Raw genomic sequence first — 26,940 nt, 5'->3', positions numbered from 1 at the left:
CACTGAGAGAAATGGCACATGTCCCAATATTCAGCCATCCGTACATTTATTTTTACCCATATGAACATTTTCAGATCACACTTATAACAGAAAGAAAAAATTAGAGACAATACTCTCATTACAATAGGCCATTTCGACAATAAAATCACACATAGCAAATGAAAATCTATATTTTCAATATGTTTCATCAATCGTTTGACTACCAATCAATTTTAAGGAAGCTTTTCTTTTGAAGCGAAATGTCAGCATGAATAAAGTGCTAACCCACTCATGAAACTTTAAGGTGCTGGTGCAGACTATGAACGTTGCTTAATATTCTTATTGGTCATAAGGCACAATGCTTAAATGCTCCGAAAACCAATGATTGTAAAAGTGAAGAAACTGGTGAAAAATGTCATGATCTGTAGAATTAGCATGAAAATAATGCTAACCCCAACAGTACAAAAATAACAAAAATTGAGTATTAATTGCTTCAAAATTAATTCATGTTTAGCTCATATCCACTTTCATAACTTCCAGAAGAGTACGGGTTATATGATGAATCAGAATCACTCATTTTTTTTAGATGAAATAGTCTGCTTACTGTCCTTTTTTTAGGTCTTTTTCAGACACCCTTCTGTCTGCTACCATGGTGGTCGTCATCTTGAAAAGTGTGGCTTAGCACTATATTCCTGCTTATAAGATGTGATTATTTTTCGGGGCAAAAAGGAGCCTGCATTAATTGACCCGCTTATTGATTAAATTTTAAGATGATATTTTTATGGATTATAGAGGAGTGTTTCAGGACGATGTAAATGAATGTAACTCATTTTTTACAAAAGTGTGGGTTAGCACTATATTATTGTACCGGCCAAAAGTATTTACAAAAGATTGCCACTTTATCATCCTCCCAGAGCCCTTCGGAGGAGATTTAAACTGTTGATCCGTGGTTGCTTTCATCAATTATTTCATACAGTAGAAATATCGGTCTTTACTGGGGCTTCCTTCAAAGCACTCTGCATCTGTACTCTTACACGGGCTGAATAAACAAAATGAAGAAACAGAGAAATGAACATATTTATGCAAAACAAACAGAAATTAACAGACTCTCTTATCCGGCTCCAGCAAGTTGGCGGCTGACTGCACGAGGTAGGTCACGATCGAGAGTTCTTTCTCGACTAGGTCCCACTTCTTAGGATCGGGGTTGTTGGCGATGTCAAACATGGCGTCAACGATGGCGGCAAACTTCTCTCCGGCGTATGCGTTTTTGCTGCTGGGTGCGAACACCACGTGCCTGGCGATATGGATAGGAAGTCATAGATCCGGTTTAGCAATTAGAAACTGACACGAACACATCTGTCAAAGTTATTTTCAAAGGGAAATGAAAGAAAAAAAGACATCTGATACGTTGTTGTGTTAACACACATTGTTGTGTTAATACACATTATCTGGACATTATCTGCGCTTGTAAAACTGAGAAGAGAAGGAATGTCTATCCTTCTCCTTGTATTTCTTTCTTTATTTTTGGAGAGCCAGCAGTATAGTTTAACATGTCTATTATTACCAAATGCCAAATTTCAATGCTTTCCTTTTTTTTTAATTACCTCCAAAAAATTGTACACTAATCAGCTTTAGCGCATATCAATGCCAGTGTTATCTGATATATAATTTTTTTTTCAAATATTAAGGATCAAAAGTAGGATGTGGGTATGCATATATAAATGCGTGTGGGGGATCATACTAGCTATGATGCTATTTGAGATCTGACGTACTTGGTAGTTGGTCGTCCTGTGAGGCCCATGGGATCGATGAATGATCTCTCCAGATACATCAGTTGATCGTTCATTCTCCGAACAGCCAATATGCTGACAGAGGGAACACATTTTAACACTCCAAACATTCAGTTCTCTGAGATATGTTCTGAGGCAGCTGGCAACGTACTTCTACAAATAATTTCCTTTTGGGTAACTGTGAACCTCGGGTTAGTAAAATGAACCATATAAAAGAATGGTCAAAAATTATAAGCACAACAAAAGAAGCCCACTCAGTCACCATTAGAATATAAAGAGATAAAAAGTATTGTTACTGATTATTTAAATTCCGATGCTCGGTTAGAAGCTACCCAAATATGTATTTAAGGACAACCTGAATCAATAGCAAGGGTGAAAATTGATAAAAGTATCTAACCTTTTATTATCTTTTTAAATACATTGAAATCACAATATACACATTTTTTTTTGTGGGGGGGGGGAGGGATTCACTCATACTTAAGCTCACAAATCCTGGGTGTTTGCATTCAAGAGTGGCATCAGTGTAATTATTGGATATTTGTTAAAATTTTCCTTGACAATTTGTAATGACAACGAGGAGGTTTAATTACATCAGGGAAATCATCTGTTGTTTTTGTTCTTGTTGAAATCGTACTGAAGGGAAAGTTTGTCATATTAAAGTTAAGATTATACGTAAGAAAGTGCCACAATTTGATGTCTGTGTAAATCGGAGATGATTATTAGCTTATCTGTTCGAAATTGAAGTCCAAAATATATTAATGTCATGCACTCTTTGTGTCCTGATTTAAAAAAAAAGAACAGAAGTAATAACTTAAACCTTGGTTATCATTCCACAAAAAACAAACAAACAAAAACACGGAATGCATTTAGTACTCACTCATTTGTATCCAATTGTTCTAACCGTGTGTTGAATTTCTCGGCGGCAGAGCTGAAGTTTGAAATCGCAGAATCCATATAATCTACGATTTGGTAAGATAATCGAGTAAATCCAATGGTATCATTGGCATATATCATCACTATACCCATTACGAACCCTCAAACTGAGCAATGTCATTGAATTTGTGGTGTTCTTATTTTTGTTTATGATATAATACACATATTATATATCTATTTGTCTCTATATATTTATATATACATGTACATACACACACATATATATATATAATATGCATATACATAATATATGCATATATACATATATATATATATATATATATATGTATATATATATATATATATATATATATATATATAGATGTATATACACTTTAAAGTTATGGACCACCAAATAATTTAGACGTGCTCTTTATAGACAAATGTATTTTCAGTAACCAGTGCATTGTCGTGAAAAAACAACAACCATATTTTGTTTGTGTTGGATTAAACGACCAGATAATGTTTTTGCATTCATATTCTTCATATAACTATAAAGGAAAAAGCCCTGGAGCTATCAAAATAAAATAAAAAAAAATATCAGACGGAATGCGGTGTCTTTCCTTTTTCTTTACTTTCTTAACTTTCTGAGGGTAAAACTGTTGTGTTTCGGTTTTCTTTTTCGTTGTGGTTTTATGGGTACTGGTGGCCAAGCCAGGCAGGTTTGTAGCTCTTCGCTCGCGTGTGAGCTTGAAGTGGCACACCCCCCCCCCCCCCCCACCCTCCCGCCCCCGTTAGCATTATATTCTCTGACAGCTGCTTACCGAAGCTTATTCCTCCAGCGGCCATCTCACTCCCGATGTCGCCATCACGAAGGCTCGCCCAGTAACCCTCAACGGCGGTGGCATAGCCGACCACGTCCAACGGCAGGACGATGTCGTCGGATAGCCTCCGGAGGATCTCGGCGTAAAGACGGCCTGCGGCGAGAATGTACTTGAAGGCGTTCGGGTAGAGTTCGTCCACGAGGTAAAACGTCTCGTACACCGAGTGATATGTCGGATATGAGGCAATAGGGGTTTTCACCTGCGTAGCAAGCCCAAGAAATATAAGAGTAAGAATGAAACAGAATGAAGAACGAGAGCAGAAGAACGGAGAATCTAGGTGGAGGAGGAATAACGCTAGTATCTCCAGTGACTTTGTAATGGTGCAATGGTTTGTCTTCACGCTCAACCGAACTGACTTTGTAGATATTTCGTACCTCTAATACAAAAAAAAAAAAAAAATAGTTTTTGCAGTCACAACGACGGTTCTGCTGTCAGCCGCATTGATAGTTGTTGTTGGTTTATTGTGTCTTTGCGGTTAACTGCTGCTGGTGGACATTCATATTTTTGTCCTTTTCTTAGCGTGTAAAAAATAGTTTTCGCTTGAGAGGATGAAAGAGTGTAAGTTCATAAAGTTTCTCTCATAACAGCGTTTTCTTTTCTGCTCCTCCTTAGACGTTAAGCCTTCCCCCCAACAAAAAAATAAAATAATGGGATAAACGGTTATTTTCTACATTATCTTTAGTATCTCTAACATAATAAACAAAATTCATATTCTCCATAAATAGTCTACCAACATTTAATATTTCTTTGCCTCTAATATTACATCACGCGTGTGATGTGGCCTTTTTTCAGTTTCTATTTAAATGCATTCGCGTTGATAACATTTTGCTTCTATTTTAATTGTATTAATACACTTATTTTCTAACATAAACACAATCATCCAAAAAGCTTTTTTCAAACAACGTGACATACATCGGATGCATGATTGAGTTCAAGAAATACAATGTACAAAACAAACAAAAAGTCGCCAGATATGAATTTTTAGTTAAGACCGTATTCTGAAAGAGCAGACTTTAAGCTTTAAAATGATGTATAACTCAATCAAATGGACTCTCCTATACTATCTAAATATTGGAAAGAAAGCACATACTCAGGAAAAGTGTGAACTGAGAAAAGAGGCTCTGAAGTACAGTGTCTATTCAAGCGCTTAATCTTTACCAAACCGTGCTGGCTGTGCGATGAATGGGACAAAAAACAGGAAGTAAACCACCAGAGTAACAACAATGAAGGGATTATCAGATTAAACTGAAATTAAACATGCCTCATTAACACATTCTGTCCATAATTAATGCTAACTTTCAAAGCAGTAGCACTATCCTTTCAAAAGTTAGTAGAGTTGAAAGTGAAGAGTGTGGACAAGGTTTCTCAGAAATGAAAAAGGGATTCTAAAGACACACCTTATCACACTATTCTACCAAAAATGTTCGAGATAAACTGTAAAAAAACACACTTTCCTTTTATGATACCCAATTTTAGCATAATGTAAAAGAAGACCCGCTTTTTCAGAAAATATGAAAAAGTCAAGTTCGGCTAGGTTGAGCCATTTCACTTATTTTCAGTCCTCACGCAAAATCTTCCTGTCCCTGTCCTGTCCCTCTGTCTTCCTGTCCCTTTCTATCTCCTTTTTATCCTTTCCACGTGTATGTAAGAGAGCTGCTTTGTTACTGTGTTATATGTGTGTGCGTTTGAGTGCGTACTCGTTTTGTGTTCTGGTTCCCGTGGATTATGTTAAAATGTCTCGTGTATTACTATTATAAAGCGACTCCGAGGGGACTGCATTCTACAAGCTTGGCTTTTTAGCAGTCCCCTCCATTTCCGACCTTTTCTTTGTTATGATTCAGTCACATTTTGTCCTTGTACTTCTTCTACCAAAATATGTTTTTGTTTCATGTAAACAAATGACGTGTATTTAAATTTCATTTGGACATGTAAAAGTTACTTTGTACTGACTTTGTGTATATGCAATCTCATATTATATGGTTTGGCCGGAAATGAAATAAAAAATGAATGAAAAATAAAAAAAAAAAATCAGTGTGTGCGACTTTATGTTCGTTTTGAGGTGCACGGTCACATTTAATCTTATTTGACGAAGTGCAAAAGCAATGATGATTACTGTGACCTGTATGCCTTTAAAACGAGTAATATTTTCCTGCAATCATGTGACTAATTTGTCAGAAACAACTAAAAAATCCATGAAACCGCCATCATAATCAACAGTTGCCGATTTTGATGGCGGTAATAGGAAATGTTAAAAGATGTACTCATGAAGGGGAGGATACGTGGTGCCAAAAACGCACGCTTTGGTAAGTGGTTAAGAGAAAGCAAAAAAATATATAGATGAAATAAAGAATTAAAGGGGTTCCCTTCTGTCATCAGCACCCCCCCCCCCCCCCCATCACCACCAGCAAAATACCAAAGCCACTTCGTAAAATACGATAACATTAAAAAGGACGAGTCCACCTTCATATACATTTGGATTGAGTGAATGCTGCAATATTAGTAGAACTCATCATTGAAAGTTTTGGGGAAAATCGGACAATCTGTTCGAAATTTATTTTTTTCAAGCATTTGCGCAGTCACTGCTGGATGATAAGACTACTTCAGTGTATGATGTCATATGCGTACAACGTTTTACGGGAAATGTACCGAGAATTTCACAAAATTTTATTTCTTTTTAAAAAGTGCACATTTCATCGACTTGTCACTGACGTATGTTAAGGGTAATATTATTTTCTCTACCTTCTGAAAGAGGAATGTCAAGTGTTCTTTCATTCTGCGAGAAAAATGAAAGCATGTTGAATTTTATTCATATTTTCTTTATGTCGTTCTACATGACAGGTCTTACCATGTGTGGTAGTCTTCTAATCCAGCAGTGACTGAGCAGAACTTCCAAAATGTATAACTTTTGAACGGATTGTCTGAATTTCCTTAAACTCTCACTAATGTGTTCTACTAATATTGCTCCATTCACCCGATCAACATGTTTATGAACAGGGGCGGATCCAGGAATTCTGTTAAGGGGGGGGGGGGGGGGGGGGGGGGGGGGCGTGACTAATATTTCTGGTGCCATTTCCGGGTTTTGTTTCATTTTTTTATTTTTATTTCTTTTGTTTTTAACGAAAAATAAAGGGGGGGGGCGTGCGCCGGTTGCGCCCCCCTCTGGATCCGCCACTGATGAAGGTGAACATGTTCTCAAAAGTGCAGAGCAGCAAGTTTTAAACATAATGAATTGCCTTACGTTGTCGTATGTGTACACGAAATCGATGACGGAAATCCCCGCAATCTGTAAAAATGGTCGGAAGTCCGAGCCCGACCCAAGGGTGACAATTCTGCATTGAGAGAAAGAAAACAAACCAAATATTGTCAGGTTTCTCCCTTATTTCACTGGAATTTTAAAGATTTTACAACATATAATGTTACGTTATTAGTATACTCCTTCAATGATGCATCTTTTCAGCAGTCTTTCCAGGATACAAAATAGATCCTTAATTTCAAAGGCGTGTCGCTTAGGGTGTAGTTCCATTTGATTTTTGTAAAGACTATTGGAGTAAACAGTAGTCAACTTTACAGTAACTAAACAGGGCATACACATCCTCCCTCTTTTCTATCAATCTGACCAATGACAGAGAGCTTTTGCAAATAAGGGCATTAACCTTTAACGACTCCTCTAAAACATTTGAGGAGAGAACAAAATATCAAATTGTTCATGTAGCATCTCCCCCTCTCTCTCTCCCTCTCTTCTTTGTCTCTGGCAGTCGTAAATATTCCTGTTTCCAACATGTAGCATTAGTTTGTTGTTTGACCTCCTGCTTTCTCATCTTAAGTTGCAGATTTATTATTTTTTATTTACATCTGGTATATGGAGTGGAGTGTTCTAAAATGAAACAAAAAAAAAAACATGTGATATGAACATAATCAAATACCCAGTACAACACAATTTGTTGATGTTTGTTAATGTTTGTATTATGAGATGAATTTTGTTTATCTGATGGAAATGAATTCTACACGAAAACGCTCTATGATAAGTCTATGCTACATCAGTCTCATGGACCAGTGCGCGTAAGATGCCGAGCTTTCAGTGCACCGTAGTCAAGCAGTGATTTTCGATTTACGTTGGATCTTCTTCAGCCGGGACGGTGGGTCTCTGCCGGGCCTTCCACGTATCGTAGAGAGTTTCTTCCCCATTTTCATGTGTCGGATCCGGGTTAGGGATCTAGGTGCAATATCATAATCAGAGTTATGTGCCTTATCAACACTTTGAGCATTATACTCTCTTGCTTTCATCTATTTGTTGTCTGTCTATCCGAAGGTACACACAGATGAATCAACAGTAAATTTTAGATAATTTCCTTTATATCGTAACTTAAGGTAATTGGAAATGCAAAGCTTTTGCAAGTCTTGCTAGATTTGACCGGTGAGGGGCCATTGTTTTCCAAGCTCAATTTACTTGAAAGCATTGAATGGTATGCCATTAACACGCATGAATAGAATATGACGTATTTCCAGAAAGTTTACGCCAAGTGTTTCATTTTGTAAAGGTTTGTTCTTTCCCATTAGTGTGAATGCTTTCCGTAAACAGTGTTAAAAGTTGATATGACTATCTGCATTTATCAACTAATAAGATCAAAGCAATAGTTTATGTATCATGATTATCTGATCACATAGCATATAATTATCATAGTGATTACCTTTTTGGCCGCGTCGTAAATGAGTGTGTTCAAATTGGGTGTGGCTCCAATATCTGGGACGTAAGTACCTAGAGGAAAAACATCGTTTCAAATCCTTGAAAGAAAATACTAATAAATGAAAGGGAAGATAATTCGTTCATTTTTTCAGTGTGCTGATAGGGGCGCCGGAATTAACTTTATTTTTTAGTTTATATTAGTTTGTAATTCAAATTTCAATAAAATCGTGATTGGAAATTGATTTTATGATTTACACTGTCTTGAAATTCTGAAATGTGCGTTTTTTCCGCTCTTATCTTGTTACAGTGTTTTGTGATATTAAAGGACAAGTTCACCTTCATAAACATGAGGATTGAGAGAATGTAGCAATATTAGTAGCACACATCATTGAAAGTTTGAGGAAAATCAGACAATCCGTTCAAAAGTTATGAATTTTTGAAGTTTTTTTGCAGTACCCGCTGGATGAGAAGACTACTGCAGTGTATGAATAACTTAGATGTCACATGCGTACAACAATATAAGGAAAATATAAAGAGAATTTCACAAAATTCCATCTTTTGAAAAAAGTACACATTCCCCTGACTCGTTACCGATAAATGTTATGGGTAATATTATTCCCCCTGCCTTTAGAAAGAGGCAAGTCAATTGCTCTTTTATTATGCGAAAAAAAAATGAAAATATGTTGAATTTTCTTTTATATTTTCTTTATACTGTTGTACGCATATGACTCACAAGCTGTAGTAGTCTCCTCATCCAGCGGTTCCAACACAAAAATTTAAAAAATTCATAACTTTTGCATCGATTGTCCAATTTTCCTCAAACTTTCACTGATGTGTTCTACTAATATTGTTGCATTTTCTCAATCCTTATGTTTATGAAGGTGAACTTGTCTTTTAATTACATAGTTATTTTTAATGAATGTTACTGGGACACAAGTTGGATGCTTGGAAAGGTGTAAAAGTATAACTGATGATGTAATAATGAGAATATCAATGTTCTTAGTCTTATTAAAGCTTTCGAGGTGATGACACAAACGCACACATATACTCACACAACACTCACAAACACACGCATACACACACATACACACACATGGAGAGAGGGGGAGGGAGAGAGAGAGAGATAGATAGATAGATAGATAGACATAGTTTGTGTGTATAATGTATGTATTACATTTCGAGATTTACTGAGAACGAAATTCAAACCTCATCTGCATTGCAACTCACCATAAATTGCACTATCTAAATTGAGATACGCTACGGCTCGAACTCCAAGTATCTTTGCAAATTCCTGTTATGATATATTGAACAACGTAAAAGGTTATTATTACACACATATAATGAAATATGAATGTAACATATCATTCAAAAGTAATTTTCGAGTCAAATATACACAGATATTTCTCTTAGTGGCATAAAAAACAGAAGTAGTTGACTTGAAGAGTATGACATGTAATTCCTCCCGTTATTTTAAAAGAATCTGGCTCAGTCATTTCAACAGAACAGAATATTCAACAGAATTAAAAAAAAACGACAATATGCGTGATATATTTTGAAAGCATTGTATGGATCAACAATTAAAGAAAAAGAAATGACAGGTGCATTCACGACGAATGGTGTGTCAAATACACTTATTAATAGTGACCTGTAGAAAAAAGAAAAAGAAAAGAAAGGTCGATGATATTATAAGATGTAAAATCAATCGTTGCATTCAGGATCTGGATAACTGGAAGGATAATTGCAAGGGCGTCACATCTTACAAAAGACTAATGAAGTTCATCCCCAAGTGGTTGTGGTTCATACAGTAACTTAAAAATGAGACAAGTCTCACCTCGACCCATTCAGTTGATCCAATCAATCCGTGCTCTTCACCTCCCCAGCTACAAAACATGATGCTTCGTCGCGGCCGCCAGCCTAAATTGGAATATGGTTTCCAGTGGTGAAAACAAAGAAGCAAAGGTTGAAGACAACACAACTTTCTTTTCTGCATCCTTCATCAGATTGATACATAGCAAGCTATGATCATCTGATACGATTGGTTTCAAGACGTAAGTTATTCCATTCATTTCGTTTCGTTGGAAAGGTTATTCTGTAGCATGCTGTCATCACCTAACTTGCCAAATAAAAACTTGTTCATGTTATTACAATTACTTCTCACTTTTAATATTACTAATTTCTAATCAATACATTTTCATAATTATTATCGCACGATTTATCACATGATTCACTGATAGTACGTCGTCGCAGAATATTTTGTTTTGTTTATATTCTACTATGCAATTTTAAATTTGGTGAATCGTGATATGCAAAAATCATCATAATCATTACAAGAGTTGTCTTTCTTTCCGTTTGAATGAAGACCATTGTCGCTGATTGTCATTGGGATTAATCATTTCAATGCGCTTTTCTGATATTGACGCTGACCTCACGTGTGATAGAATTAGCTGCATAACATTTAAATCATTTCAAGTCAATTCAGTTTATATTTTCCATCCAACAAAGAGAGAAATGAAAATGGGGATATTTGTATGATATAAAGCATGCGTAAAACAATGACATAATTTGATTAATTTCAATCAAGGAGATAAATAAACACTGTTTGTGTCTTTGATAAATATCTTACCTATATCAAGTTGTAGGTTTAGGTTGATTGCTATAGTATATAATATGGAGACAGGTTAAATGCGACTAAGGTAATAGAAATATAATATGAAATATGAAAAGAGTACCATTCATCATCTGCACAGACATAGCCCTGCTGATTTCCAGCATGGCCGCCGACCCCGAGCCAGGATCCATGGCCCCGAAAGCCCAGGCGTCCCGATGGTTTCCGATCAGAACATAGCGGTCTGTTTGAAGATGGGAAGAATTGAGGAGTTAAAGACAAAAATTATGAATACCAAACTAATTTAAGAATTGTATATGAATATGTATATAGCAAATGTACGTGGACACTTAACGAAGTCGCTCTTATATTTCGCTATATCTATTGTATAAGTAAATTTGTTAAGTGTCTTTCCCATGTAATTTCATGATAAGACGCCTTAAAGTATATTTTCGTTTCTGTGTGTTATCGTATGTGTACATTATGTGTGTATCATAACAATGTATGTGTATATCTCTTTATTATATATAGCATATCTACCTCTACAAGTCATTTAATTCGGTATGGATCTATTGCTTTATTGATGCATGACAAATCGATTTCAAAAGAACGATCTTAGACACTTAGACTACTATGCTCTCGTATGACAGTTGTAGTTTTGCAAAATTTAGAAAGAAGACATCCTCCAGATATGACAATTTAAAAAAGCAAAACAACAACAACAACAACAAATGCAACTGTTCTGTATTAAGGAGTAACCTATACAAAGCCAAACCCAAGCTGTTTTTTTTAACACTTAGAAAGGAATATTGCAATGTGGGCTTTAATGGGAAGATACGTGACTTGCTCTATTATGCCAACGTAGTAAGCCATTATGGACGGATTTTCACACCGTTACGAAATTGGACTATTAAAGTTAACTCCGACAAATCATGATAATTTCATAATTATGCTATAGCTGACACTTTCCAAATGCGTTTTCGTGAAGCTCAAAGTGAACATGGGAGAAAAACTTTATCAGACCGAGAAAATAGCTCCTTAAAAACTTGGGAAAGCACAATTTTCTCACGCAGTACACTGTCGGGGATACATTTCCAGACGTCTAAACTGCGTGTACATTTGTTTACTTTCGTATAAATGCATTAGAGAATACATCAATGCATATCCGAGTACATAATGTATATTGATGTTTTCCTGCTTTCAGTTTCGACATTTTTTTTTTCAAATCGTGTATCGGTTAACAATAAAACTAATTACTGACAAGCATTAACATCTCGCAAGCCTATAAAATGGATGAAATTCAAGTTTGAGGACGAAGGAAAAGGTGAGTGAATATTCCAATTACGATAATAACTCTGAAACGCTCATTCATACCTGGCTCGATTGCTCCTCTTATCACCCCAATAACATTCCATATGTCCGCCATCTGATTTTTCGTGTATACTGCCATTTTCACCGTCCTGCAGGATACAGGAGGTGTGTCGAGGGGAAAAAACAATGAATGAGCAGTAGTTAACATAACTCTGGGAAAACATAAAGCATCTGATTGAATCCGTTTTCATGCACCCTCTGCCCGGATACATTCGAAACCGCAAATAACGTCCGACAACTACGTGTCGGCGAAAACGTCTTTCGAATGTACGCTCGTTCGTATAACTTTCGCCTCAAGTTCACATTCTCCGCCAGTGATAAATCTTTATGCACAATTTGTTACAGGGATTCTCGAAAATATGCAACCGGTGTAGCCTTTGGGCTGGCCCGGTTCGGATACATTTCAGCTCCATTAATCCATACCCTGCTGCGTCTTTTAAACAATCATGAAAACGCATTTCTTAGTTGCACAAAGAGAAAAGCCGCTATATAATAAGGCGTGGTGGTGCGTGTGTTCTTGTTTCCAGCTGAACGGAACTATACTTCCAAGCAGCTTACATGTTTTTGAAGGTATCGCCGAAGCCAGGACCGTATCTGTAGGTTAAGTTCAGATCGCCTCTCCAAGCACGTGGCACTTCATCTCCTTCCATTTTACTGCCAAAAAAAAAAGAAGGAAAGTATAACCAGAGAGGGGAAGGCAGAGAGAACGGTTAAGAAAACAGCAAATAATCAATGGAACACGACAGCATTATAGCGACGTACAAGAGAATGATATTACGTCAACCTGAACAGAAAGATTTGTCAGAGAATTTCAAACTAAATTTGTAGCTTTACCCGATATCCTTTTACTTTTCCAAGAATAAAAGAGTAGCTAAACTTTACTATAAATGTGTACTGCAATCATTAAAGGGTCACATCACCGTACGAAAAAAAAAAGTGTTCACCCTCAGACTTGAGTGATGTATTTCATGTTTCCAATCCCTTGTAAATTTCATGTGGAGAATAGCCGGCACCTGTTTCGTATTATAAATGCAACAACACACAGAGCATTGGCCACTCGTTTTTTTTTTTTTTTTGCATATTCTTGGCAGAAAGGCCAACATAATATATCTGCAAGGATTCTGATTCTAACGGTCAGTGATGCTGCCTGTCACATCAATTCTTATCCAGTCATCGTCATGTTTGCCGGTTAATCTGCTTAGATAGCGAAAACAGTGTGCTGGTTCAGCCAGTCATTCGAGCTAACCTCAGTAGCTGAGCGGCGTCATCGTAACCAATTGGGTGGATAGGGATCGTAGGAAGCATGGTAGACTCCTCCACGGGTAGACGGTAGGCACTCGCTGGAAAGGGAACCACATGAAGAGTTTGTTCGCAAAAACAGATTAAGTCCATGTTATTTGCCAGATGGAGAAATTTGCGATTAAAGGTCAAGAAAAATAAAGAGGATATAAGAAAATTTTGGCTTCTTTTGACCATAACTTCAAAAATGTACCTTTATATGTAGTGACCAATATATCATTTAAAAGGTATTATTTTGTACTTTATGACAGAGACCATACTTCAAAATCTTCAAAAATGGACTTATCGGTTTTTGCGAACAAACTCTTCACATATCCACTTCAAAATATTCATGCGAGAGGATGACCTACTTCTATAAAGAGGTAAATTTTTACTCATTTCCTTCAATGAGAAGCACAAACATAATTACATAAACAAGTGGGCCTGTAGTTTTGTGTTCCTTCATTTTTCTTCCATGAGAAGCACAAACGTAATTACATAAACAAGTAGGCCGATGATTTTACATTATCGTAAACAGTTTGGAGAGGTTTCCTCTCTTTCTAGTGAGAAAGTCATCTTAGATACAGATGTACTTGTTTAGTTCTGAGCTTAGAATACCTTTGTTAGAATTTTACCCATGCAGGTGTGAAATATTGTAACATTTCATGACCTGAAAAATACAATCCATGGCACATTCCTTCCTCACCAACAGAAGGGTAGACCTGCGTGAGCGGGTCTCCGTTGCCATCCATGCAGCTTCCCCGCTGCGTCCCCGAACCTGGAAGGAAGATACCGTTGGGATACGTCTCGATCGGACCATCCGACTTGGCGTAGTCTGCCGGATCGGAGTACAGGATCAAGCCCAGAGCTCCGTATTGGGCGGCGAACTTAGCCTTAAAGAAGAGCAACGGAAATATTATTTCTACTTTATTTCGGCTTGTGATACGTCATAATATATCAAAACGTTGACTGCACAAGACGATGTTTGAGACAAATCATCAAACAAAACATTCTGTAAAACGGCTAATTAATACAACCCACTTCAAGAATAAAGCTCAACAAGACAAAGGAAAAGTTTCAAATTTGTTCCTTTGGAATTTTCTCTGTTGCATTCTGATGCAAGCTGAAATGAAATGCATTATGCCCCCCCCCCCCCTCCCTCAGGCAGTCAACCATACACATACAATGTATGCTTGTTCCAGATTCCTAGAAATACCCCCTACTACCCAGTATTCGGAGGGGGATGGGGTTAGGATTTTGACCCCTATCACAGGCTTTTGGAAGGGGAGCCATCAAAAATTACCCCCTATTTTAGGGTTTTGGAAGGGAGGCCGGCAGAATTGCCTCCCTATCACATGCTTTTGGAAGGGAACTAACGAAATTACCCCCCTCAATGAAGGTAGTGCAGAGGTAAAGAGTGTCAACAATTTCAGCACTTGCATGCTGGGAATATATTTAGAGACGTTTTCATGCTAAATGTACCAGAGAAGAGAAGATGTACTTCTTTCAGCACTTTTAGGAGTTCACTCAGGGTCCAGGCTGGGATTTCTACAGATGGACATGTCTGAAAAATGTTGGAGATTTGTAAACTACCCTTAAATAAGAAATATTTCGGGGGAAATGATAAAAATGATAAAAGACCCCCTATTTTAAAGAATTTTCGGGGATTTTTCCCCCCGAGCTGAGCCCCGAAAATATACCCCTTTCGCGATAAATCGGGAACGCGCATGCGGTATGGATGACCACCCGAGTGTGTGTGTGTGGGTGTGTGGGGGGGGGGGGGCAGGGCATTATGTGATTATTTCTGTTACGTCATTAAATGAATGAAGCCATCTATAGTTTCTAGATACAAAATGACTACCGAGACAGACTATTAATACCCAGGCTTCATCGTCATCTAGTCTTGACCCAGGATTTTTCCCTGGTAATAGGGATGGTCGGATTTACCTTACTGTAACGTCAATCGTTTTCACACCCGCTCACTATCTTGTTCGATTTGGAGCGTAATCCTTTCCAAGCTCTATCTCTACACGTCTCTGTCAATTCTACTTCGATAATCTTCATGTTCTTGGTTTGTTCACTTTCTAAAATCCAGCACTTCCTTCCGTACGTGACGATCAACCTTCTTCAAAACATTCCATACCCGTCCACCCACTTTCCATTCGCCCTTGCCGGCTGTTCTACTCATTCCTTCGACATGAACATCTTTGGGGAGCACCTCCATCAGTTCCTCCTCAAAATTACCATTCTCTTTTCCCACAAAACATCACGTAAAAACAGCTTTGCAGATCTCAAGCAACTCCAGTATTCAAAGTCCTTCCTGTCATCTTTAAGGAGCAGCTTACCTCATAAAAACCTCTGCGTTCGCCGAATCCTATATTCAAGTAAGTCTTGATCTTGCTGACACAGCTCTTTCACATCCATCGCTTGCATTTTCCATATCCCCTGAGTAGCAAAACCCAACGTTTCGATAGATTCGCCAAGCTTTCTATCTTCTCAGATATTCAGCACTGAGTGCAAAATCTTGGTCTGTCTTGGAGTCCCGTAAAAGCGTCTTCTCATTTGCACATAATTCTGTCATGAATCCATCTCCCACTCTTCGTGCAGACGTAATCATCTCCATTTAATAGCAATTCTTCCCTTGCATCCTTTGTCACAAAATCGATTTCTATTAATTGTGTTGCCACAAACGGCTGACAACACGCATCCTTGATGACCGCCAACTGTTGTCTCTGATCATGGATACAAAACTCATCACTTCCCTCGCCATTTTCTCTGGTACATCTCTCTTTTTCAGAGCCAACTCAACTACCTTCTTCGGATCCCTACCAAATGCCTTCTCCAGGTCAACGAAGCACAAGATAAACACTGTATCTATCAGTCCATCTTCCATCACTCCCTCTCATACACCTTCCTCCAACACCTACTGCATCCTTTTCCATTGACTTCATATACCGCTGTACCTATAAAACTCTGTGTGGGTTATCATCCAACCTCCCCAACTCATCCATAGCATCTTTCCTCATAGATTTCACAACCACCTTCTTCGCACAATTCTTCATGTTCTTATACATGTACATCGAACCGTCATTTGCTGTAATAATACTATACATTATACTAAATACAAATTAGTCAGCCTCCTTATTCCTCTCTAATGCATCGTTCGATCACCTCCTCGTCACATCACCATCTATCTCTTCGATCTATCCTCGCTTTTTTCAAATCTCTTCTCTTTGTCTTCCCCTCCTCTCTTTATGTGCCACGTTCGCACGTCCGCCTCAGTCGACGGCGTGCCAACTTTGCATATTCTGCTCAACAAACAAAGCCGCCAAAACCGATCTATAAATTGCTAATCCCGCGGTACAATCAAAGCGTTTCTCGCGCTTTTGTTCCTCTCACATACGGTTTGCATTCTACGTGGTGAATGCCTATCAAGCGGTGTTCCCAACTAGATTTTGCATGTACACTTTAAGTTTCTGTCACTATTTTATGTGCAAAAGCCATTCCTTTACAGTAATGTAGCAACTGGTAATTCAAAAGAAAAATGGAAAATAGAATTGTCATACATTGTATATGGAAGTAAAATTCCTCTTTAACTTTGCTCACTATTATGTCCAGCTTAACAGAAACTTGTCGAAGTTATACAGATTGGAAAAACAGAATTCTTTCTCTAAGCATGACTATCTTCGTGTCTCAGAATAACGTGGCACACAGGGGGTTTCTACCATGGCACATAAAGAGTTAAATTGCCGCACCTTTCTTCTTTCGACAGAACCGTTTCTCAAAAACCTCTGGAGTTTCTTCTCATTCAGACTAACGGCCACCAACCCGTGCTGTAACTCCCCTGGCACTATCTTCTTTACTCAGATACTTTCTGTTTTCCTTACCAGCCAACACAAAAACAATTTCCGTCTCATTTTCTCCTGCACTGAACATTACCTTCCTTCCTTCCTTCCTTCTCAGAGATTTTTTTCTTAACCATGATTGCATTCGCCACACAACTCCTATTCCTCGCATCCCTCTTTCTTATTTCCCTCCCACATTCCGTTTCCTCCATGCACACCCTCAAAGCCCTGGATTCATTTCCTAACGTGTCCATCAAAATCATCAGTGCACAGAACTGATTCATCCATGGAAAATATCCCTGTACTTACTCGCCATTTTATTTTTTTTTAAAAACACAAAAAAGTTCTTTCTTAGTGTTGTTCTTCCACTTTACTGCCCATAGCCCCAAATCATATCCTATAAACTTTATTTTATTTTGTGACCATATGAATGACAAAGTTCAGATTTTCCATAACACTGAGTGCGTGTACATATTCTGAGTACCTCAACCCAACTAATCGTTACGATATTATAATGTATTATGCTGATCATCAGTGGAGGAAAAATAGCCTACTGATTATGAAGCAGATATTTACCTTATCACCTCGAAAGATCTTGCCATACCGTGCAATTGCAATACGGCCAGTCAAATTGTAGCCAAGGCTTTCCAACTCTTGAAAATCCTCTACTCTGGCATAGTTGACATACATCAAGTCTCCCTGTTGTGAAATGATGATCTGCTATTATTCTTTTAATACGGAAGGAAAATTATGTTTGGAATGCCGACGCGAACGTCAAAAGAGTAGTGTTAGTTGCGCCCATTAAAAAAAAAAACACACACAAAAAAAAACAAAACGTTTGCTTCTCACTTTCAGGTAGAAAACTACAGGTGTCACAAGTTCAAACAATATATTAGTCTGATCCAAGTTTGATCACTTTGCAAAAGGTATCGCACATTTAATCATTATAGTGATGCTCAATTTCTTTTCAGCTCGTAAAGGCATAACCACAAGAAACAGTTCCTAGAAAAAGGACTCTGATATCGTCAGAAATACGTAAGACGCATAAATGAAACAGCTTGTACATACATCGTACTTTATTAAATGTTCCTGAGAGGCTTTTCGTTCGATTTTGTCCAATTCTTGTCAATATTGGCTCTTTTTTTTTCTGAGATGGTTTGGCATCTCTTCGTATTCTCCTCCTGTTTTAGGAATAAACATTACAAATTCCGCAGGTAATAGTCAAGTAATATGCGGGTTATCTGGAAAGCTACAGAACCAGGAAAGTTATCCAACCTGGCCTTACTGCGGGGTCACAGTATATTCAAGCATGCACACAGGTTTCTGATTGATGTTAACCTTTGGAATATTTGTTTTTTTATTGCGTGATTTCTTGATTGTCTGGAAATAATCTAATGATTTAACTAGTTTATTATATATGGTATACGACTAAAAATAAATGCGTTAAGAATTTTATGAAAAGAATTTACCTCCTTTTGGAAAAGAGATTATTTGATATGACTCATAAGTCATTCATTAGTGGAACTGGCAATTCTTTATCCTCGTGTTCGATGCAGTCAGGTGAGTAGTTAACCCTTTCTGCGCCAACGAGTCAAATGAACACAAATTGCATATGCTAATATACGTACTAGAAATGTATGTGGCACACAGAGATTAAACAACGAACTTACGGTGAAGATTCCCGCGGCTGAGTAAGCATTGAATGGAGGGAGGATGTCGGCCGACTTCTCCCTTGATATATCGTCCAACCGCTCTTCGTAAAGCTGACTGGTAAACACGGCAGTGCCGTTCGGTGATAATATCTGGACCTGGTACAAATTTTATGCAATTCAGACCAGCGTTGAGTCTGCCACCATACATAAAAGATTTTAACAAAAATGCACATTGGCGTGTATTTACAACACCATGATCTTCACTTTTATGCAGTCAAAAGAATAACAAAGTATGTGTCGTATGTTTTGTAAAACCTTTTTCTCCCATTTTTCTTCCGATTACTTGCATACGGCCTGAAAACAAACACACACACAACTGCCACTGGGGAACCAAGATTCTGTCAAAGACAGCATCTCTCAATTATCGCTCAAGTATGAATTTCTTTAATAAAAGACATCGGAATTCAGTTTCCCATAGACTTAGCATAAGTTGCATGATTTCATGTCTCTAATCGCGATGTATTTTAATCTTTATTCAAAGTGATAACTGAGGCAAGCGTATAACGCTATATCAAACCAGGGTCAGAGGTTTAAAAAAAAAATCTAGGGAACACCCTATACCTTGCATGCACCCAAAAGGGATGGTATAGTATTTTGATTTGATTTGATTTGATTTGATTTATTTCTGCTTAATTCCGTTACATCAGATATGATTATGTACATGTCATTTATGACAAACAGTATATCGACGCATAGTTTTTAGTACAATTATACAAGACAAATACAAACAGCTTATGGAACTTAAGCAGAAGGGTCTCCAAAATAAGCCGAGGCTTGACGGTATGGAGACTATAATCGTGCTTACCTACTCTGAATAGAATAGGGAATAGAGAAAGAGAGAAATAGGGAAGGGTAGGGGTCGAGATGAGGATTGGGCTTTTAACTTTCTGTGAGGTACCAGGAAACCACTTATGAAATAGTACAGAGCATACAATTCTAAGGGGAAGCGGAAAGTTAATTTGATGAAAATTGGTTTTGGCATGGCTGAGACATCCAATAACAGAGTAAAGCAAAGCGATCGTAATAAAAGGTGGGTCCCACATTTTATTAAGATTACCCTGTATATCTCAGCTATTTCAAAAGCACATCAAAAAAAAAATGTTAGAAACCTGAAGTTAGGTTTCAACCAAAACTAAACGATTAGTAGAACTAATCATTTCATGAAAGCACTTTCTTTTCTCTGAAATAACTTCTTGATCAAACACCATCTTGATAAACTAGGGTCAAAGGCCTAAAAACTTGATTCACAATCTTGACGAAACCCATGCCCTATTATACCTCCATCGGTCCATATGCTGCACACATTTTAATTTCAATTTCAATTTCAATTCATTTATTTTTTCATTCTTCTTTTTTTTTCAACAAAACATAACGCATAATATATTTGGAATTACATCATAATTATTACATTACATATTACATTATACCCTGCCAAGCGATCTTTCAATAAAGTAATCACAAGGCGCCATTTTCGCCATGAAAATGAGGATCAAATGCCAAATGCTCTTATTCGATGCTATTTTATGTACTACATGTCCTATTGCTTCTACATTTCACTCTTATGTTGACAATGCCAGATGAACAATTTTCTAACGTAAAATCCTGATCAGAAGCTCTGTTGGCTCTTTGAATTTGAGTCAATTTCAGTATGCAAAGAAATAATAAACTACAATGCTGAAAAAAAAAACCTAGTAAAATTTCACCATTTTAAGTGGTATGCCTATGGCATTGAATCAATTTTAATGTCATTAAATGACCTTGTTCAATTATTAAACCAGCAGCTCATTTATGCTCGGTCGATATTTGCATCATTATTATTTTTTAGCTTGTCATATGTATCCTGTGCTAGCGATCTCATCTTAATGCAGTAAATGAATCGGCTTATCTGTCTTCATTTCTCAGTGTGGTTGCATTTTTTATATTACATTTCATTTACAGTCGGTATCATAACTATTTAAGTTAAAAGTTATTTCATTTTGGGTCAATATTACACTCAGTGTAGAAGTCATAACGATTTAGGTCAAAATAATTTTAGGTATAACTTGTATTGAGGGTTCGTAGTTATTATTGATGGAGGGTCGGTCTTACATTTAGGGTTAAAACGCGAACGCTCTAAAAAAAGGTAGATATTATATTGTATGGCTAAAAGTTATAACCTTTGGGGTCAATGTCACATTCAGGATTAAAAGTCCTTACAGTTGGGATTTTCTCAAGATATTATCTTAGGATTGAAAATTGTTACATTTGGCGTTGCTATCGCAGTTAGGGGTTGTACATACCGTGTTGTTTTCGCCTTGTTTCGTTGAGGGAAAGGACAGCAGAACATGGTAGGTGTGCATTGTCGTTTCAAAACCGTATGCCTTCCAGTCGGCCTCAATATCCTTTGCTAATTCAAAGTTCTGCGGTGTTCCCGCAACATGCGGATTTCTCGTGAGTTGCCTAGAAGAAAAGATGAAGATGAAGTGAAGAATAAGATTATTTTCAGTAAAGTTGTTGCAGTTCTTCGAGTTCATGGAGGCTTTGTTGTCTCAAAGGAGAAAAAATTGGGAACGCCTACTATGACAAATTTTGTGAGAAACAACTGATTTTATTTGCATTCTTTGTAAAAATCTATCCTGTCAGTCCGCTCGAGAAATAAAGAAAAAAAGATAGTCCCTCTTCTCATTCACATCCTCCACTATGGTAATGAGATATTGCAAAATAAATAATCTTCATCATCAATCCCAATATATTCAAAGCTTAATCAAAAAGACATACGTTCATATACAAATTCACTCATATACATTCACATACAAATTGAATGCAGTTATTTTGAACTTGGTTGCCTATTCAACGAATTTGAATGACCGACTAGATTCCGTCGCCAGCTTGAGATGAATTTGAATTCTCATCCCTGATTTCAAATGCTCCAATAGTAAATTTGAATGATCCAATATTGAATTCGAATGACCGGATTTTGAATTTGATTGCTGATTCATTGAATGCGCGGAATAGGAACTTGAATGACAAAAGTATGAAATTAACCGGGAAAACCTATATATGTGACCCTGCACCTCAAAACAAACAAAAAGTCGCCAGACATGAATTTTTAGATAAGACCATTATTCTGAAAGAGCAGACTTTAAGCTTTAAAATGATGTATAATTCTCAAATCAAAAGGACTCTCCTAACCTATCTAAATATTGGAAAGAAAACACAAACTCAGGAAAAGTGTGAACTGAGAAAAGAGGCTTTGAAGTACAGTGTCTATTCAAGCGCTTAATCTTTACCAAACCGTGCTGGCTGTGCGATGAACGGGACAAAAAACAGGAAGTAAACCACCTGAGTAACAACAATGAAGAGATTATCAAATTAGACTGAAATTAAGCATGCCTCATTAACACAATCTGTCCATAAATAATGCCAACTTTCAAAGCAGTAGCACTATCCTTTCAAAAGTTATTAGAGTTGAAAGTGAAGAGTGTGGCAAGGTTTTTCAGAAATGAAAAAGGGATTCTAAAGACACACCTAATCACTCTATTCTACCAAAATGTCCGTTTTATGACACCAAATTTTAGCATAATGTAAAAGAAGACCCGCTCTTTCAGAGAATATGAAAAAGTCAAGTTCGGCTAGGTTGACCCATTTCACTTATTTTCAGTCCTCACACAAAATCAGTGTGTGCGATTTTATGTTCGTTTTGAGGTGCACGGTCACATATAGGATTCTTTTATTACCCACGCCGATGAAAATCGGCAGGGGGTTATGTGAAGGGTTCCGTATGTTTGTTTGTTTGTTTGTTTGTTTGTTTGTTTGTTTGTTTGTTTTTGTTTGTTTGTTTATTTGTTTGTTTGTTTGTTTGTGTACAAGATAACAAGAGAACGGGTAAACGGATTTGCACGAAATGTTATGGGGATGTTTGGATAATGGCAGGAAAGAATCGATTAGATTTTGGTGATAATCGGTTGACCCTTGCAAATTCTGTGTGACCTTGAAGTTTTGACCCCATGGAATAGTGACCACTCCGAAAATTTCCCGTTTCTCACTTTGCGATTTTCCGCTACCATACGAAAACATAAACTCCCAAACGATCCGACTTCGCTGCTCAAATGTTCGTAAGAATTCCGAAATTTACGTTTAGGCCTATTTGAGGGACTATGTCCTTCTAGATTTATGAAAGTTCGTTCTCCGTCATCACAAACTGGCCCGTATTTTGATGATTTTTCAAATTAACATTGATTGTTTTTTTCGTTGGAGGAGCATTTGCTCGGTCGCAGTCACACTGCACGATATGCGCGCTCAATGTCAATGCGTGTGCAAGACCGCTGAAAATGCATGGCGCTCTACACTGTTGGTGCAAAATTGCATCGGGGACGTTGCGGCGCTCGTTGGTGGCCGAATACTGGTGCAGTAGACATTGCATTCAACCCTTGCATTGAATAATTCCCGTAGACACTAATCATAGGGGTAATTGCCTAGGGGGTACTGGTGTACGTAAATTTTGTTTTTCTTTTGCGCTTTTGTGGATACCATCAAAGATCGTACACTCATACGACCTTTGAAATCATCACACTCTCGGCTTGCTATAATCAAAATATCCCGCAAGAAAACGGCGTATTTCTCGATTTTTAGCGCTTTTTCGACGACCCGTCGCGTATACAATACTCTTAAAACTGGACTTAATTCGCGCGCGCTTGGAAAAGTTCCGATTCTGCACTTTTGACGGTGGAATTTGGGATTTTCGATGGATTTTTGGAGGAGACTTAAGGACTTTCCTGTACGTGAATGAGTGTTAATACCGTATGTGTAATGATGTGATTTGCGTGTGATGTGACTGTAGAACCAAAGATCGTACACTTCAGTGTACGATCTTTGGTAGAACTCACTGGCTGGTGATAAAGCACACTGGCAATTAAGTGGCCGAATTCTGGTAGATGACCGAATGCACATTATGTTTACCCCGACTTTGTACTTATAGGCGTGGGTCTGCCGCCTTTGACGGCCCCTCTCTAGTTTATTTTGCTTTTGGATATCTTAGTCATTTCAAAACTGATTTTCATCATATGAACGTTGAATTGATTTTGAAATTGTAGGCTTCTTAACATTTTATATAGTGGTTCACTAAATATCTCGCAAAAAGTTAATAGCTGAAATTTCATCTCAACCAATTATTAAACCATACCTCTAAATGAAGTTTCTCTAACAATAACGACAGTATTTTTCAACAACATTAATGCAAGCAAACAACATACCAAACAAATCCCCAAAGGATTCCATGTTTTCTTCTCTCTTTAATTAGAGACCAAACTACTATAATTATCTGCTTTATCTTTTTTTTTTATTTATGTGTGTTTAGCTTTCCTGCACACTACCCGGGCATAAACCCGGGCTTGAATGTACTGTATACCAATGGGCTGTTTGTAGCAGTGATTTTTATGAACAAAAAAAATCAATGTATCACATAATATGACGCATAATTATAAGTAGGCCAGTTGTATCACAAAACATTCTACCCTATAATGTATATACATATATATATATATATATATATATATATATATATATATCAATAAAGCCTAGAATATAAGGAGTTATCACTATTTTTTCTCGCTAAACCATAACTGTAGTAGGTTTAGTCTACCTAGAAACATTTCTATTGCAACAGTTACTATTGTTCACACTTTGAATATTTAACAAACCTAACATTGATTATATATACTGATTCAAATGTTTACATTGGTTGTTTCTATCTCTAACTCGCATTTTAGATCTAATTTGAAGTACTAAAGCTGGGTATTGGTTTCATCTGCAAATGGCAAATAGTGCGTTTAAAGGATTGAATCCCCTTTAGGTTTTATTGAACAAACAACATGAAATGTACATAAAAGGATACATCTGTGATAGCATACCGCAAAATCTCTCGGATACTTTCTTCATTCATCTCGTTCAATAGGGCCGTCGAGACCATCTCGTCGGGAGCTTTCCGTGCCCTGTCGTAGGAGTTCGGCACCCGATCGGGACCCGAGTACCAGCCCATAAGAACGCCAAATCCGATGCCAATGAAAAGAGATACACTCGCTGATATTGAAATCAGCACTCGTTGGTTGGACATGGCTCGTTTCTTAGTCATAATCAATGATAGATACGAAAAAAAGGAAAATAAAAAATACACTGCGAGGGGAATTTAAAAAATTTGAAGAAACAAGGTACTTTCAAATAATATATTATAGAATGTATTTTCTTCTTCTGTTCTTTTTTTTTTTCTTTCACCTTACGCACTCAGTCATTGCACATTAGGGCACATAAACACACGCGTATAGACACATATACGTACAAGCAATCCACAGATATTTGTACATAATGAACCTCGCATAAGGTTACATCGCTTTAGTTGACATATCACGTCATTTCTCATAATTTACTGCGATGTTAAATCATGCTCATGAACTAACAAGTTTAAGTGTGATCTTATTTTATTCAAATGTATGTGTGTGTCTGTGTGTGAAAAAAGAGTTTTTCATGTGCGTAAGTGTGCGTGTGTGTGTGTGTGTGTGTGTGTTTGTGTGTATGTGTGTGTTATGCTTCTTGTCATGCTTGGTTGGACGTTTCTGACACTTCCGAAACTTGCAAACTAGAGTGTCGGGGGAAAGTTAAAAAAAAAAAGAAGAAATGTGATAGTTTAGCCGGATAAAGTCTATGGTTGGAGTGATTCCATTGATTTCAGACCGGAATGTCATTGACCGAAGAGACCTGTTGCTGCTGTGTTGCGGATGTGCTGTCTATACATTATCTAGGTCGTACCAAATCTTCGTTTCATGCGAATCGTTTGGACAGATTTAAACTGCAACATGAGAGGCTATCTTTCCAGTTCTGCCTTTCAATGCGGTTTATTTCTGGTACAATCGTTAAGATTTTAGCACGTAATGATTTGTAAAAAAGTTATAGGCCCACATCCTCACTTTATGGTTTTGGACAATATCATGTCTCCAGTTCTGGGTATTAAAATATGAAGAAATCTGATAAAACATTGATTACCGAAGGGATAAATCTGGACGAAAAAAAAAAATCAGTTGTAATGGCATAATCGTATTGAAGGAAAAAAAATCATTGTCGATAAAACTTGTTTTTATTCCTTCAGTGGAAAAGTTAGAACGCAAGATAAGAGGATGATAAAAACAAGTTGACCCGAGTAAAATATTGCTTTATTGAGCATTGTTGAGTGTGTACTTCGACCCATGAAGCTACAAGTGCTTAAATTGCATGATTAACTGACCATGGTTCCATAGCTGACGCAATAATTACAGGCATCCTCTATTCTGTCATGGCACTTTAAAACATTAAATCCTTAATTGTCATCACAACTGCTTAGTAGTTCAGATGTTAAAATCAATTCATTCATTTTTATTCTTTTGTTTCCAGCAAAACATAACACATAATAAATGAGAAATTTTAACATAACATAGGCATACATTAAACTGTGCAAAAGATACATTTTAGTTAACAAATAAAGATATAACAGTTGTACATGCATACCAGCAAAAAACTAACATTGCGATTATCTACTCACAGAACGGCGATCGTGGTCTCAAACGCGTTTCAAAACGCCCTTTGAAAGGCGTTTCAAAACGGCGTTTCTAAACGCGTTTGAAAACACGGTTGCGTTTATCTAACCCCTGAAAATGCCTCAAACGCGTTTAGGATCGTGATTCTACCTCAGAAAATTTTTAGATAAACGCAGCCTAAGTTATGTTTCGAGAAAAAGAAAAAGAATTGAAAGGTCCACTAAAAAGCATGTTTGTATACACTGGGCCACTCAAAGGATTCTTATGAAAATACTTGTTTTCAAAGACAGCCGGAACAAGACAAGAGAAACACAACAACATGACATCCTTTTTTTTCTTTAAATACACCTTTGTGTAACTTTAAAGAGAAATGCGCAG

General features: G+C 37.2%; 1 protein-coding gene across 1 annotated transcript; it reads right to left on the bottom strand.

Annotated features, from left to right (window-relative positions):
* Positions 1-1,077: 1,077 nt before the first annotated feature.
* Positions 1,078-25,112, bottom strand: LOC139714324 (N-acetylated-alpha-linked acidic dipeptidase 2-like). Its single transcript, XM_071626038.1, has 18 exons — positions 24,910-25,112; positions 21,301-21,460; positions 18,980-19,117; positions 17,886-18,008; positions 14,171-14,357; positions 13,433-13,526; positions 12,745-12,840; positions 12,190-12,275; positions 10,940-11,059; positions 10,042-10,124; positions 9,438-9,501; positions 8,215-8,282; positions 7,639-7,739; positions 6,765-6,855; positions 3,467-3,725; positions 2,647-2,728; positions 1,752-1,844; positions 1,078-1,273 (listed from the first exon to the last, which is right to left on the bottom strand). The coding sequence occupies exons 1-18, from the start codon at positions 25,110-25,112 to the stop codon at positions 1,078-1,080; spliced, it is 2,244 nt and encodes a 747-aa protein (XP_071482139.1).
* Positions 25,113-26,940: the final 1,828 nt, after the last annotated feature.

This window comes from Diadema antillarum, unplaced genomic scaffold, assembly GCF_040938485.1.
Source record: "Diadema antillarum isolate AM-2024a unplaced genomic scaffold, OU_Dant_1.0 scf00000045, whole genome shotgun sequence".
NCBI classification, from domain to species: domain Eukaryota; kingdom Metazoa; phylum Echinodermata; class Echinoidea; order Diadematoida; family Diadematidae; genus Diadema; species Diadema antillarum.
This window is presented reverse-complemented; position numbering and strand designations above follow the sequence as displayed.

Coding starts and splice junctions, on each gene's coding strand:
- LOC139714324 (XM_071626038.1), bottom strand. CDS start 25,112: ATGTCCAACCAACGAGTGCTGATTTCAATATCAGCGAGTGTATCTCTT. Junction 3,726..6,764: donor TCGTGTACACATACGACAAC/GTAAGGCAATTC, acceptor CTTGCTACGCAG/GTGAAAACCCCTATTGCCTC. Junction 1,274..1,751: donor ACAGGACGACCAACTACCAA/GTACGTCAGATC, acceptor CCATATCGCCAG/GCACGTGGTGTTCGCACCCA.